This window comes from Perissodus microlepis, chromosome 22 (assembly GCF_051167445.1).
Source record: "Perissodus microlepis isolate ML-2025 ecotype Zambia chromosome 22, ASM5116744v1, whole genome shotgun sequence".
NCBI classification, from domain to species: domain Eukaryota; kingdom Metazoa; phylum Chordata; class Actinopteri; order Cichliformes; family Cichlidae; genus Perissodus; species Perissodus microlepis.
In genome coordinates this window covers 22,848,628-22,861,963 of record NC_140481.1, presented here as the reverse complement: position 1 = coordinate 22,861,963, position 13,336 = coordinate 22,848,628, and the positions used below count along the sequence as shown (strand labels likewise).

The 13,336-nt window shown below is 38.5% G+C and overlaps 1 protein-coding gene across 1 annotated transcript; it reads right to left on the bottom strand.

The window, feature by feature from the left end:
* Window positions 1-1,081: 1,081 nt before the first annotated feature.
* On the bottom strand, window positions 1,082-10,163 carry ppt2b (palmitoyl-protein thioesterase 2b). Its single transcript, XM_084919254.1, has 8 exons — window positions 9,719-10,163; window positions 8,188-8,341; window positions 6,094-6,189; window positions 5,486-5,593; window positions 5,272-5,355; window positions 5,058-5,142; window positions 4,684-4,738; window positions 1,082-4,088 (listed from the first exon to the last, which is right to left on the bottom strand). Exons 1-8 carry the CDS (start codon window positions 9,908-9,910, stop codon window positions 3,945-3,947), a joined length of 918 nt encoding a protein of 305 aa, XP_084775380.1. The 5' UTR covers window positions 9,911-10,163; the 3' UTR covers window positions 1,082-3,944.
* Between the last annotated feature and the right edge of the window lie 3,173 nt (window positions 10,164-13,336).

Below are 13,336 nucleotides of genomic sequence, written 5' to 3'. Positions count from 1 at the left end.
TCAGCTAGTGATCACTACATATATATTTTGTATTTTGCTCAGTAAAGTGGGAAATTATATATATATGTGTGTGTGTGTGTGTGTGTGTGTGTGTGTGTGAGTGAGTGAGTGTACGTAAGGCAAAAATAAATTTTGTAGTCTTAACAAACTGGAAAAGTCCGTATTTGGTATGACCACCTTTATTCTTCATCTCAGCCTGAAGCCCTTTTAGACAAGCTTTCTTGTCATTTCTTTAAGAAGTCTTCAGGAATATTTCTCCAGGTTTCTTGAAGGCTCTTCTTTGGATGTTGCTGCATTTGTTTTCTGTCAGGAGAATCCCACAATGTTTCAATGTTGAGGTCCAAACTCTGGGGAGGCCAGTCCATGACTGATAATGTTCCACTGTGTGTGTTGTTGTTTTTTTTGTTTTTTTTAAAACAAGTGTGCTTTTAATGCACTGGCAGGTTTTTTTTGGGATCATTGACATGCTGAAAAATGAAGCTCTTGACAATCAGATGGACAATCAAAATTTGACCATACCGTTCTGTATTCATATTCAATCAATTTTGACAAGATTCCCAATACCACTGTCTGAAAAGCAGCCCGAGACCATGACAGAGCCTCCACTGGCTTTACACTTTGCTTTAAACACTCATTGCAGTACCTCTCTCCTGACCTCCTCCATACAGATAACAATTTGAACCCAAAAGAAATTTAAATTGGTTTTTTTTTACTGACTCATCTGTTATGTGCGAGAATAACAGTGGTTCATCCAGTAAATTTTGTGCATTTTTGTGCTTGAATGACTCACAGGTCAGGATTAAGCAGCTTAACAAAAAACAAACAAAAACATTCATCTGGAAATGATCAGGTACAAGGACTGGATTGCAAATGAGTCAAAAAGCAGCCGATGTCCAAAGAAAAACTCTGCAAGTCCTTCAGAAAGCCTGGAGAACTATTGTTCAAGAGCCTTTAAAAAATTACAATAAAGTCTGGGTCCTTGGAAGCAAAATGTACAGAAAAAAATCATCTGGTTCACAAGACCAGTTTTGGCTTTATTTATGTGTGTTGTTAACTGACAGGACAAAGCACAAACACAAACAATGCTCAAAACTGTCTTTTATTGAAGACCTGACAGCATTTGACACCTGTTCATTTATAACACAAACACGGTAGAAACTGTTAAAATAGTACTTTATGTTTTAGGATTTAAAAAAGTGTCCATATCCACATTTATTATTTGTTTAATAAGAAAACTAAACAGAGTGGGACATCCCTTCTATCCACATCTGATGCGGTCAGGTCAGCTCTGACTTTGCACGAGCATACATGAACAACAGATGCAATAACATTAACATAGTAGCTTGAACACAGATAAAACCATCCCTATCTCAACAACATCCCTTCTCTTTACAATGTGCAATTCATCCTTAACCATTAAGTTTCTTTTCTGTTTTATCTTTCAAATACACGCTCCGCTTTTTGTCCTTTTGAGAAATATAAGAACGACAAGTATAAATTAAAAGTATTACAAATGAATCCCTTAAACAACAGAAAAGAAGGAACATGAAGGTTGCTAAAAGGCCTGAGATATCTAAATGTGATGGGAGGTTCGGTGGACCAGTAAACACTAACATATCACTGCCACTCTCTAGTCTTATTATGCCCAATGCCACCCCTCCCTATCATTGTTTTAGCACCGTCACTAAAGGCAGTGTGTCGTAGCACTTTGGTAATGGGCATGAAATACTGAGGCATGTAGGGGGGAAAAAATTAAGGCTTCATCTACAAAAGCGATGGAGTAAAGCTCCAAAGCACTGCATGATAGTTACAATAAACTGATGATAAGATCGGAGGCTCACTCTGAATTAGACACCGGGGTTAAAGATGGAGGAATGAAAAACATAAATGACTCAACGCGAGACGAGCGGGGCAGTAAGTCTCAACATGTAGACGACTTAACGTCGCTCAGGCACTGTCGTGTTTGTGTGGCGGCTTTGAGGTATGTTTGATGGAGCAGACGCACACTGTCTGATACACTGCATGCTTTTAAAGTGATAAACTAATATTTTTATTCAAATAAAAAGGGGCATGCTGCCAACTTTGCTGATACAGCAACACTGATGAGCTCAGCTGGACAACTACAGCTCACTTACCTCAAAGCCCGCATTAAAACTGGAGGTTTGCCATGAAACAGGCAGGAAGAACGTAACAACAAACTGGACTCACACTTGTAAATAAAATTCAACATATCCTTAATCCTCTGCTACGATGACTGCTAGCACTCTTGTCCCTTGTAATGGTACAATGAAAAATTGTTGGAGTGCTCCTTTAAAGTCAGAAAAGCAGCTAAAACCCCTTCTGACAGCCATCAGCAAACAGGCAGCGATGTGCTGGATTTCTCCAAAAGCAACAATGTGGGTTTTTTAAAATAAATACGTGAAGGAGAAGTGTAACATTTTGGGAAATGTGCTTTTTTTCCCCTTTATGAATCAAGACTTGGTCGAGATAATGCTACAGGTTAGATTATGGTAAAGGTTTCTCCAGAAAATCTTATCCTTTCAAGCAGTTTGAAAAGATGTATGGAAATCCCTGATCCCTGTACTGATACAACCCACCCGAACAAGAACAAGACGTGCACAACAAGCCGAAACTACACCGCAGACAGTATAAAACATGGACGTATCTCCAGGGTTGGATAAATTAATTCAGTTCTGAAGCTTTTATTGTTTAAAAATGTTAGTTTTAGTTTTTATTAGTTTCAATCTATGTAGACATCCACAGTCTCAGTAAACATGTCCGTCTATCATCATGTCCTCTATTTTTTTTAATTCATTTTAGTTCATTTTATTTTATTAATATGTACTTTTGATTTTTAGTTTAGTTTTAGTTAAAACAACCTTAGAAAAGTCCATCTTTCATACCATCTACGTATGACGGTGAGGGCCGGAATCACGTCGTTCGCAAAGGTGACATCAGTGGGAATAAATGGAGAGCGTTAGCTCAACATAGCAGCTGAAAGCCACTAGCCTGGATCTGTGTTATCATTAAAAATTAATTAATGAATTGCATTAAATCTGCCTACCAGCACTCTTAAGCCCACTGAATAACATGTTAAATGTTTTTTTTGTTTTTTTGTTAATGCACCCAAAAATCTAATTGTGATGGTGATATTTTTGGGGTTTTAAAATGCTGGCAACATTATGTTGGTAGCTGGACTCCAGGAAATATCTGCAGATTAACCATTCCTCCAAATGTTTCTTACATTTATAGAGTACATATTATTTATTAAAGCAATCTGCAGTGTGATACTTTCTACTCTCCTTAACCTCATTTTTATTTTACTGAACTATCTATTAACTATCTACTAACTATTAACTTTACTGAACTATTTTGTACTCTTTATCCTGCTGTTATAACACAAAATTTGAATACAAATCAACAAAGTATCCATCTATCGATCTGTCAATCATGACTGTAGCCTTCCTGCAGTACCTTCTTAGCCCACTAGTAGTCGCCACTAATAGTTGCCAATGTCATTTTACATTTACTTTATTCAGACGAATAAAATAAACAAGTTAGTGAGTGAAGTTAAAAGTGCTGGTTTTGTCCTCGTCACACACAAGCAGGCTAGATGTTTCCCTTTATTTCCATTATTTGTGCAAACCTAAGCTAACCTGCTTCTGGTGTAGCCTAACATGTATTGTACACATAAAAGAGAGAGAGGTAACAAAATGTTTTCCCCTAATGTTAAACTTTCTCCTTAAATGTTAAATAAGATGAAAATGAAATACGGTTTAAAATAAATCCTGACATCACCAAATGATCTTTCACAGCTGTAATCCCCCCAAAATATCAGCTCATGTCCTACAGAAGACACTATAACCGAGGCTGTAGAGGTCGACCGTTTTTGTGTGTGTTTCTGTGTGTCCGTCTGCATGTGTGTGCTGTGAAGAGGTTTTGTGCTACACCAGCCACTTCTCCATGCATGTGTGGAACACGGTCTCGTTGGAGTGCCACCAGACGTGCTGAACGCCGGGAACAGAGCAGAGGATCAGATCTCCGCGAGCCGCCAGCGTCTTCAGCCCGAAAACATCTCTCAAGTACAGCTGGAAAAAGAAAACAGAGCACAAGGGGGTCATTAATAAATCTACCACCTCAGATTTTTGGTGGGGTTGTGCATGTATTTTTCTATTCTTTAGAAACAAAGCACATGCCTTGCTCTGGGAGGGGCACCTCCATAAATGAGACATAGATAAAAGATGGCTCTGCTTTATGACAGACCCATTAACGTGTCAAAGACATCAGAACAAAGATGTTTTTTTCTTTGTTTTGTTTTTGTGTTAAACTGAAAAACATTTTAGTTTCTCACGATTTATTCTGGTAAGAATCATGGTTTCTCCTTTTTATATTTTATATATTTATTGATCATTAGATCTCTGCCACCGTATGTCTTTCTCCTGTCTTCTTCCCCTCATCCCAGCTGGTCATGGTTCCTAAGCCTGATTTTACTAAAAGTTTCTTCCTCTTAAAAGGGAGTTTTTCCTTCCCACTGTTGCCAAGTGCTCGCTTATTGTCTGATTGTTGGGCGCCTTTAGAGGACTGTTATTGTGAATTAGTGTTATATAACTTATTTCGAATTGAATTAAATGACCTAAACACAGATAGAAATAAATGAAAAAATGTATTCTGACTTTCACTCACATCTTGGTGCTGCATTTCAACAACCGTCTCGTTGTCGTCATAAAATCCAAACTGGCTGTAGAGACATGAAAGCAGTGTGTTAGCATCACATGAGAGTCATCAGATCATCCACAGTTACACGAAGCAACATGTCATTGACAGCTGTGACCACAAAGAATAAACTGAAATCCCTTTAAAGCAGAAAATATGATGCAGCCTTGTTTGATCTAAAGTCTTATTTTAATTATTTTAGCACCACAATGAGTTTAAATATATTATTTTTGTAAAATTTCGATCTAACTTCATTAGTTGCAACTTTCACAAAGTCCAAAAATCTTTTAAAGATATCCATGTGTGTGAGATTTCAGGGAAATAAAATCAGAGGATGATGTCACCTCGACTGCCAGGGCGTGATGACTCCATCGTCCGGTCCTCCAATCAGTACCAGCTTTTTGATTTTGAGGAAGTTCTTCTTCCATTCTGCAGATGGGAAATAAAACACACCTCATGGCTACTGTGCACTTTAACTGAGTCATTTTGATATAAGTAATTACTTGTTACACTGAGTAATTTTTGATAAGGGTTGTTGTTGGTTGTTCTTTTTCTGACCTGTTGAATTTGGGTTGGGTCTCTCACTGTTGAGCAAAGCCAGATAATCACTGCTGTTGACATAGAGGTCTCTGTGGTGGGGGTCTGCAGACAGGTGAAAAGCAAACACGATATCAAACTGCTCGTTTATGATTTTAAAGTCCGAAAAGGCAGGAAAAAAAAGAAATTTGACGACTTCAAAATCTGTGAGAAAAAAGTAATCCTGGAGTCTCACCGTTCCAATAGTTGCAGATGGATATCATCTGACCTAATGCAGTGTAACAGAAGTGGTAGAGGTTTGACTTCACAAACTGAGGGAAGAGGTACTTTAAGTAGTCTGTGTCTGAGGGGAAAGAAAGAGGAGTGAGAATCATGACCAAGTCAGAGAATAAATCAGTCCACAGCACGATGAAGTATTTCTGCAGTCTTTCTCTTCACATTGCTTCACAGCTTTCTGCTAACTGTGTCAGTCTGCTGACTGATGCTGGAAATAGCTGCGAGCTCTGGCTTGTCACCAGAGCAGCAAGAGTGATATGAAGCAGTAATGCCTTGAGCTAAAACTCTCTTTAAAAAAACAATAACTCGCCCACTCTGAGGTTCCCTATAAAAACAGGTCCAACAACATCAGTCTTACTGACTCATTGTTGGGTTTTTACTCCCTAATTTACGTTTTTGCTGATAATTATCAGGCAGCTTCTCATCGTGAGATCATGAGAGTTTTCATTTTACAACTGTCAGATATTGACACTGGTTCACTAACAGGGTTTTAGTAGATTCTCAACAGAGAAATACTGACTGCATTTAAAACACGCTGCTGAACTAAGCTCTCCATGTTGGACCCACCTCCGTACTGCCCGGCTTGAGGTGAGGACAGGGAGATGAAGGAGTGGACGTTGTGGTCAGACAGAGTGGAGAGGATCCCTCTGCAAACCAGACCGCCTGTAAGAACATCAACAAAGACACATGTTTGTGCAGCTTTTCAGAGAGCAAGTCCACCTTCCAACCTTCTCACTGAATGTTATATAACCCACTTAGATAAAAAAGTGCCTCACAGAGCAGTGACAGACAGATAACTGGTCAGCTGACTGTGCGTATGTCAATTTCCCAGTGCTCAAAGGTCTTATATCCAGTTATTTTGATTGCAAAATCCATTTTTGATCATTAATTTGTCAAACAAACCTGAAGAGAGTTAGCAAACCACCTCAATTTTTTTTGACAGGCTAATTCAACTCAGGAAGTCAAAATCTCTTTGCAAATCAACACATCTGTTTAGCAGAAAAACATCTGTTCTCTCGTATTAACACATGTTTTAACCTTGTATCATTGTGACATTTTAAACTCTAACAACACCTTTATTGTCGTTTATTGTGCATTTCACTGCATCCAGTAAGTTATTTTTAGTCTGTTTTATTTCACTTTGTTGAATTTATTGAGCCATTTTACTTTATAGAGACACTCTATTGTGTTACAGTCAGCTTTTTGCATCAGGTTCTGTACTTTATTTAGAATTTTAGTTTAAATATGTTTACATAAGCTCCTTTTGTGGACTTTATTTAAGCTAACTTGAATGTTGTGACCATTTGTGCTAGAGTCAAAATTTAAACAGTTTCAGAAAGAAGAGGAGATGGGTTTTACAGGGATATTTGGTGCATCGCAGTAGCACAAAGCAATAATAAGGTGCTGCTGTCTGAACACAGGCAGAAATAAATTAACTCTTCACTGGTCTGATGAAGAGCAGCTTTTCCTCTGTAGAAATGTGATTAATGTGAAAATAAATCAATATTAATAATTTAATTAATAAATAAAGTTTGAAGTTGAGCTTTTTGATTTTTCAGTTCTTGGGGTGAAGTCTTGTGTGATATCAGGTTTTACTCCTGTCCACAGTTTTTGTTTTCGCAACCGGTTTATTTGAAATATTCAACGCATTGCACAGTTTGGATTTAGAACCCGTCTCACCAACAAAATCCAATAATCACATTTTTCTGACACAAATCTTAACATTGTGGTTAACCAGACAGAGCTTCTACCAGTGAAACTCCGTCTGGTGTCCAGAGATTCTTTAAAGATCTGATCTCCTATCCCGATCCTCCATTTGCCACCAGCCAGGAGTTTTTTCCATCGTCTGTGATTTCTCAGTGAACATCTGATTAGGCTCAATTGTCTTGGTGGATGTGTTTCGGTTGAAGTCTGGAGAACCCGTCTTCCCAGTTAGTCCACCAGGTTATGCGTGTTATATGCAACCATTCACACCCATATTCACACCTATGGGCTATTTTGACTCACCAGTTAACCTGACATGCATCTCATTGTACTGTAGAGTGAAATTCAAACTCGAGCTAGCAGTACATTAGTCAGTGTGGCGCTAAGACTTTGTGTCATTTCCTCTCACAAAGATGCTCAAATTCTGAAATACTCGAACGAGGTGTAGAAGCTACTTTTGGCTCGCCACAGCAGGCAGGCCCACATGTTTGAGACACCTTTCCTTACACAATCCCAAAGAAATGCGCGTCTCCTCCCAGGATCGAATGTGTAAACCACTACACCACTGAGCCACTCATGCGACGGTGACAAGTAAACATTCCACAATCAAGATAATGCTTTTCTCATAAAGACAAACTATTTTATCAAGAAGCACACAGAGTAAGTCCATGTTTTTTTCTTTTTGGTGTGCTCTCTTTTCACAGAAACATGCTGAGTGAAGAGAATCTCGTTTGCATTACTTGTTCCTCGGGGGGAAAATTTACATTGAAATACAATATGGCGTTGCGTGGTAGGAATTTCCAGCAGCTGACTGAAGCAGAAATCCTAAAGCAAACAGATCATTAAACACTCTTCCTGAAAATAAACCTTCACAGCTAATAGTGTCGCTCTGATATCTCCCTCAGCGAGATTGCCAGAGAAACCATGGACACATAACTGCAATTTGCACTCGCTCACCTTGAGAGTAGCAGATAAAGTGGACCCCATCTGCTGCGTTTTGCATTATTGGGTAGATAGCTGCCTTGAATCCCTCCACCTGTTTCCACATGGGCTCCAGGCTCGCGCCCCTGTCAAACAGGTCGATGACGGTCACGTTCGTCCCTGGATGAGACTGCAGGAGACGGAAGAAGGAGATGGTTTCGCATCATTTAACAGGAAAGACTCACAGGAAGCACAGCGTCTAAGCGATTTGTCATATTATAGCATTGAACAGCTACAAGAATCAGCAACGTGCCCTCAGTAACTTCAGATGCTGGTGCTGTCAGTTATCCTTGAGGATGTTTAAGCTTCTGAATCACTGAACTGCAAATTAACTAAAGCAGAAAAAAAAACAAGGCCTCAGATTCGCTTTCGGTATTTTAAGCCAACCACAAAGGCCTCTTCTGTGGTTTCCAGAAAAAATAAATAAAGAGGAACCTAATGTTGGTTTTAACCTCTTAAAACTCTCCTGACATGTCCAGAGAAACTCCAGAAATATCAACACACAAGTCACATCAGCCAGGTATGGAAGCTTGTTCCCAACACAGAAAAAAAAATAATTTTTATCTCAAAATCTTAACTTCTTAACTTCAAACTTCTCAGAAAAGAACTCAAAATTGAGAAAATTATTTGAAAATCAGTTGAAATTTTGAGATAACTAGATAACACTTTTTTTCTGAGGCAGAAACAAGCATACATAGCCAGATCATCTGGTGAGAGTTTGACAGTTTCTATAGGTGTGTGTATGTGAGGAGGTTGAAGTAGAAGATTAGTAGTAATTAATCACTTTATCATTGTGAGTACTGAGAGACTTCAAGATGCTTTAGTGTATCTATTATAAAGAACATTCTTTTTCTTCTACACTCGCAGTCCAGAACAGGTTTATTTCAGTTAACTAAACCTCGATAATTAAAACTAAGCATGAGAAATTTAACAGAAACAAAAATACAACTTGGTAAAGTAACTGACAGGATATTATGCACTTACAAAAAGTCGCTAAAATAAAGTTAAAAGCTTTAGTCTTTGTCATTTTCTCCCCATCTGTGAGCACAGCCAGCCTGAGGAGACTGTTTTAACATATTTAATCTTACCCCAGACATATGCGCCCATATTATAGCATAAATTAACAATAAAACTAATAACAATTAAAGGAAAACCAAACATAGCTCTGGAAAGTAACTTAATGATAGTAATAATACAGTAATAATACATCTCTGATCAGAGTGGTGTTATATTACAGCACAAAAACTTCTCTATAATGAGCCCTTTAATTGTATGATCGTTGCTTTATTTCTACATCAATAAAGCAGAAAGTACTTCATATTAAATCACTAAATAATGTATTACCCTTACCATAAAGCTCGCTAATAGCAGATGCATATTGCACGGGTCGGGTCCACGTTTTGCTGATAAACATGTGGTGATATAACCTGTAAGGCCTGCAGGATTTACTGTAAAATACACCTTAACTATCCCCTGAATCAGCCTCTCCGTTAGCCCCGACACTCACCTCGTTAATGAACCGCTGTAAGTTTATAAAATCCCCTGAGCTGTCGAACAAACCGTGCACGATGATCACCGGCTTGTACCCGACCACCGAAGCCCAGAGACACGCACCGAGCAGCGGCCACAGCAGCCCGGCTGCCCCGCTGCTGCTTCTCCTCCTCCTCATCCTCAAGCTGGCACAACCGAAACCCTCCATCACAACTTAAAGTAATAAAGGCGAGAAAAGGTGTTGAAAAAATAAAAGCATTAAACTGTTGGGTTTTTGCTAATGTGCCATTATTCTTGGTCCAGTTATGCTCCTTTAGACGATGCTGTTTCACGGCCAGCGCTTCTCCGTGAGAGTGCTCAAAACACTCCAGGAAAAGCAGAAACACTCCACAGCTGGTCCCTGCTTTTTGTTTTCGTTTGTTCCGGTTTTAAATTACAGGTGAAGCGGCCGCTACTGGCGTCATTTCCTGCTTCCGCTCGTCCAATCAGCGGGAAGCAGACCGCTGCTCCACAGGGTCACGCGCAGATACAACATAAACAGTTACACCGTGACGCGAGTATGTAACATAACAAGCTTTGTTTACTCTTTAATGTGCAGCTTTAACCGTGTCTCTCTGATTTTTATCAAATTCATTTAATGCTGGGCTGTGTAACTCAAATATTTTAATGCTTTTAACACAGTGTATTTATTTGTTGCTGCCAATAATGTTATAATAAAAATGCAAATACGGTCTTCTGCTCCTTGTCAGCCATCAGCATATCGGGTTAGTTAGCCAGCAGCTGCTTGTCTGTCTAGAACTCAAGGTCCCACAGGACCTCAGCCCTGTTGTTTTCAACCACCTTGGTGGTGTTTCCCATCAGGGAATTCTAGTCAGTATAAGGACAGATGTTCCTGTACGCTGTCCCAGCCACCTGGTTGTGCCTCTCAATTTACACGGGTCCAAATCTAACCTTCTGCAACTATATGTTTGACAAAGGTGGAAAGTAACGAATTACATTTACTTGCGTTACTGTAATTGAGTAGTTTTTTTGTGTATTTGTACTTTTTAAAGTCATTTTCCAAGTCGGTAATTTTACTTTTACTTAAGTATATATTTTTTAAAAGTATTGTACTTCGCTACATTTTCAATCACACCCGTTACTGAGTAAATTAAAAGAACAAACAAAAAAAACAACAACAACATTGGCTTCGGAAATACTGCAGGGAATGATGGGTAGTAGAACAAATTAGCGTTGGGTCACGATAAAAATGGAGTCTGACATCGGTGGTACGGATCCAGCGAAAAAAGAAACCCCATCGAATTCTGCTGACCCTGAACTCGAAGAAACCGATGTGAACCCCTGGCCGTATTTAAGGGACCATTTCGGCTTCAAGTGCAAGAAAGGCAACAGCTTTATTATGCAGTGTAAGCTGTGTTTGCCCAGAGAGACCGAGTTAGCAGCTTTTAAAAATTCCACATCAAACCTGCGCAAGCATGTAGAGGTAAGTTAAATGAAACTTGTACATTTATTTTAGCAAAAAAGGCTGTGCTCAAGTTAATCACATTAAGTTAAGACATAAGCTGTTATTGGGCACGTTGTTGTCCACGCAACTTAAAATATTTTTACTTGATTGGTAAATTGCCAAAAGAAAATGTGTTCACTTTTCCTGTTTGTTAATAATAATAATAATAATAATTTATTTAAAAAAAAATTAGTTAAATTAGACAGAAGACAGAAGCGGCTACTTTCTTACTTAACCCACATATGTTCACACTGCAGGCAAAAGAATAACATGTGCTATGTGCAGAGGTGTTTTTTTTTCTGTTCTCAAACTGATCTCCCTGTTGGAGCTCAGTCTAGGGGGACTTATTTTTTTCTCCTTATCTTTCCTCACGTGGTGCATTTTCCATCGTTATACCTCTCTGACCTGTCTTCCCCATGTGATGTTTGTGTAATGTATGTATGGTCGGAGGGTAAGATGACGCTGGCAAAGGTCGGCAACCTTAACCCAATTTCCTTCGGGGTCAACCTTCAGGATCAATAAAGTTTTATTGAATTGAATTGAATTGCTCCTCAAAATTAACAGAGCAGGGCCAAGTTTAAAAAATTAAAACACATTTTTATAGCAGCTGCCGTACAGCTCAATTCAGTACTTGTTCTCTTATTTGACAGTTTAAAACACATTCACATGTAAAAGAATTATATGGTTTTGACAGTTTGGTTGGTTGGTTTGGTGACCATTATCCATTTTGATGTATAGACTTGCAGTTTAACTGCCACTGCGCTTTAATTTGTAAAGTTTTTCTTTTAATTAAAAAACAACTACTTTGAGATTTATCCCATTGTCTTTTTTGCGCTACTCAGAAGAGGCTGTCCTCCTGCTGACAAAAAAGTAACTATGTAACTTTTACTCTGAGTAAATTTTAAATGAGCTACTTTTTACTTTTACTTGAGTAAAATTTCAGCAAAGTAATAGTACTTTTACTTGAGTAAAATATTTTAGTACTCTTTCCACCTCTGATGTTTGATAGTCTCCAGGGCACCTTATCAGTCTTTAGCTTGACCCCTCCCTCTATGGATCTGGTGCTCAAGGGTTGTTAATGCGCTGTCCCTTAGCATGGCCTTCTGTCCACCAATCTATCTATCTCAGACACCGGATGTCTGCCTTTATAAATATTGTAACATTATAAAAAAATAAGTGACAGGGAAAACAAGTTTTAAATAAGCTTTATTTTTTAAATAATGTTTTATAAGCATTTCACTAAAAAAGTTTAATACATTTTGTCGACTTTGTTTTATTTTTACAGAAACTTACAAAGTTTCAAAAACCCGAACCAAATAAGAACTTTGGTAGTTAATACAAAGCTAAAACTGGGAAAATGTTTCACTTTATGTAACTATAAAACTACTGATCATGAGAGCCATAATAATATGATGTAAGCAGTTCCCTCTTTCAATGGTGTTTGTTCCTTTGGTGCATACTCCGTTGTAAACTGGAATTACAATTTTACTGTTGCATTCCTCTGACAGTCAGTCAAGCTGCAGTTTACAGGCATGTTTATTCAGTCTGACCTTTGAACTTTGACATAAATCTCAGTCACAACATAAGCATAAATAGAAATAGATAACAAAGAGGAATAATCTGGATGTTAGGCCACACATACAGCTTCATCTTCAGTGCTGCTTGACAGACTCTAATGCAGTGTGGAGGGACGATGACCTCTTCTCATACACCTCTCCACAAAGCCAGTCCAAATCCTCAAAAAGTGCTCAGCTGGATTAAGAGCTGGTGACTCAGATCATTTTCATACCCTTCAACCCATTCAGTGACCTCCAAGCTTTGGCGTTATGGAAAAGCCTCATGAGTCCAGGCCTGTTCAAAAAGGTTGCTGTATCCCCTCTGCAACTTCATGTTTCCCATTATTCCCAAATATTTTTTTGCACTTTTATACTTGGATCTGTATTTCTGAGCATACCATTTATATGCATGTAATTCTGTGATTTAAAGCAGGTTTCATTACCTTAAAATTGTGCAGCCTGTACAGGCCACCCACTGAGCAGCTTTATTAATTGTGCAGGATCACTTATGGCATGCAGCTTTGACAGGTCTTTCTGCTTTAATTTTAATTTCAAACATCTATGATACGGCCAC

Bases quoted from the DNA above. Each gene is read 5' to 3' on its own strand.
- ppt2b (XM_084919254.1), bottom strand. From the start codon at position 9,910: ATGGAGGGTTTCGGTTGTGCCAGCTTGAGGATGAGGAGGAGGAGAAGC. The intron at 6,190-8,187 runs GTGAGCGAGTGC...ATGTTCTTACAG, and splicing joins CTTTATCTGCTACTCTCAAG to GCGGTCTGGTTTGCAGAGGG. The intron at 4,739-5,057 runs GTGACATCATCC...ATGTCTCTACAG, and splicing joins ATCACGCCCTGGCAGTCGAG to CCAGTTTGGATTTTATGACG.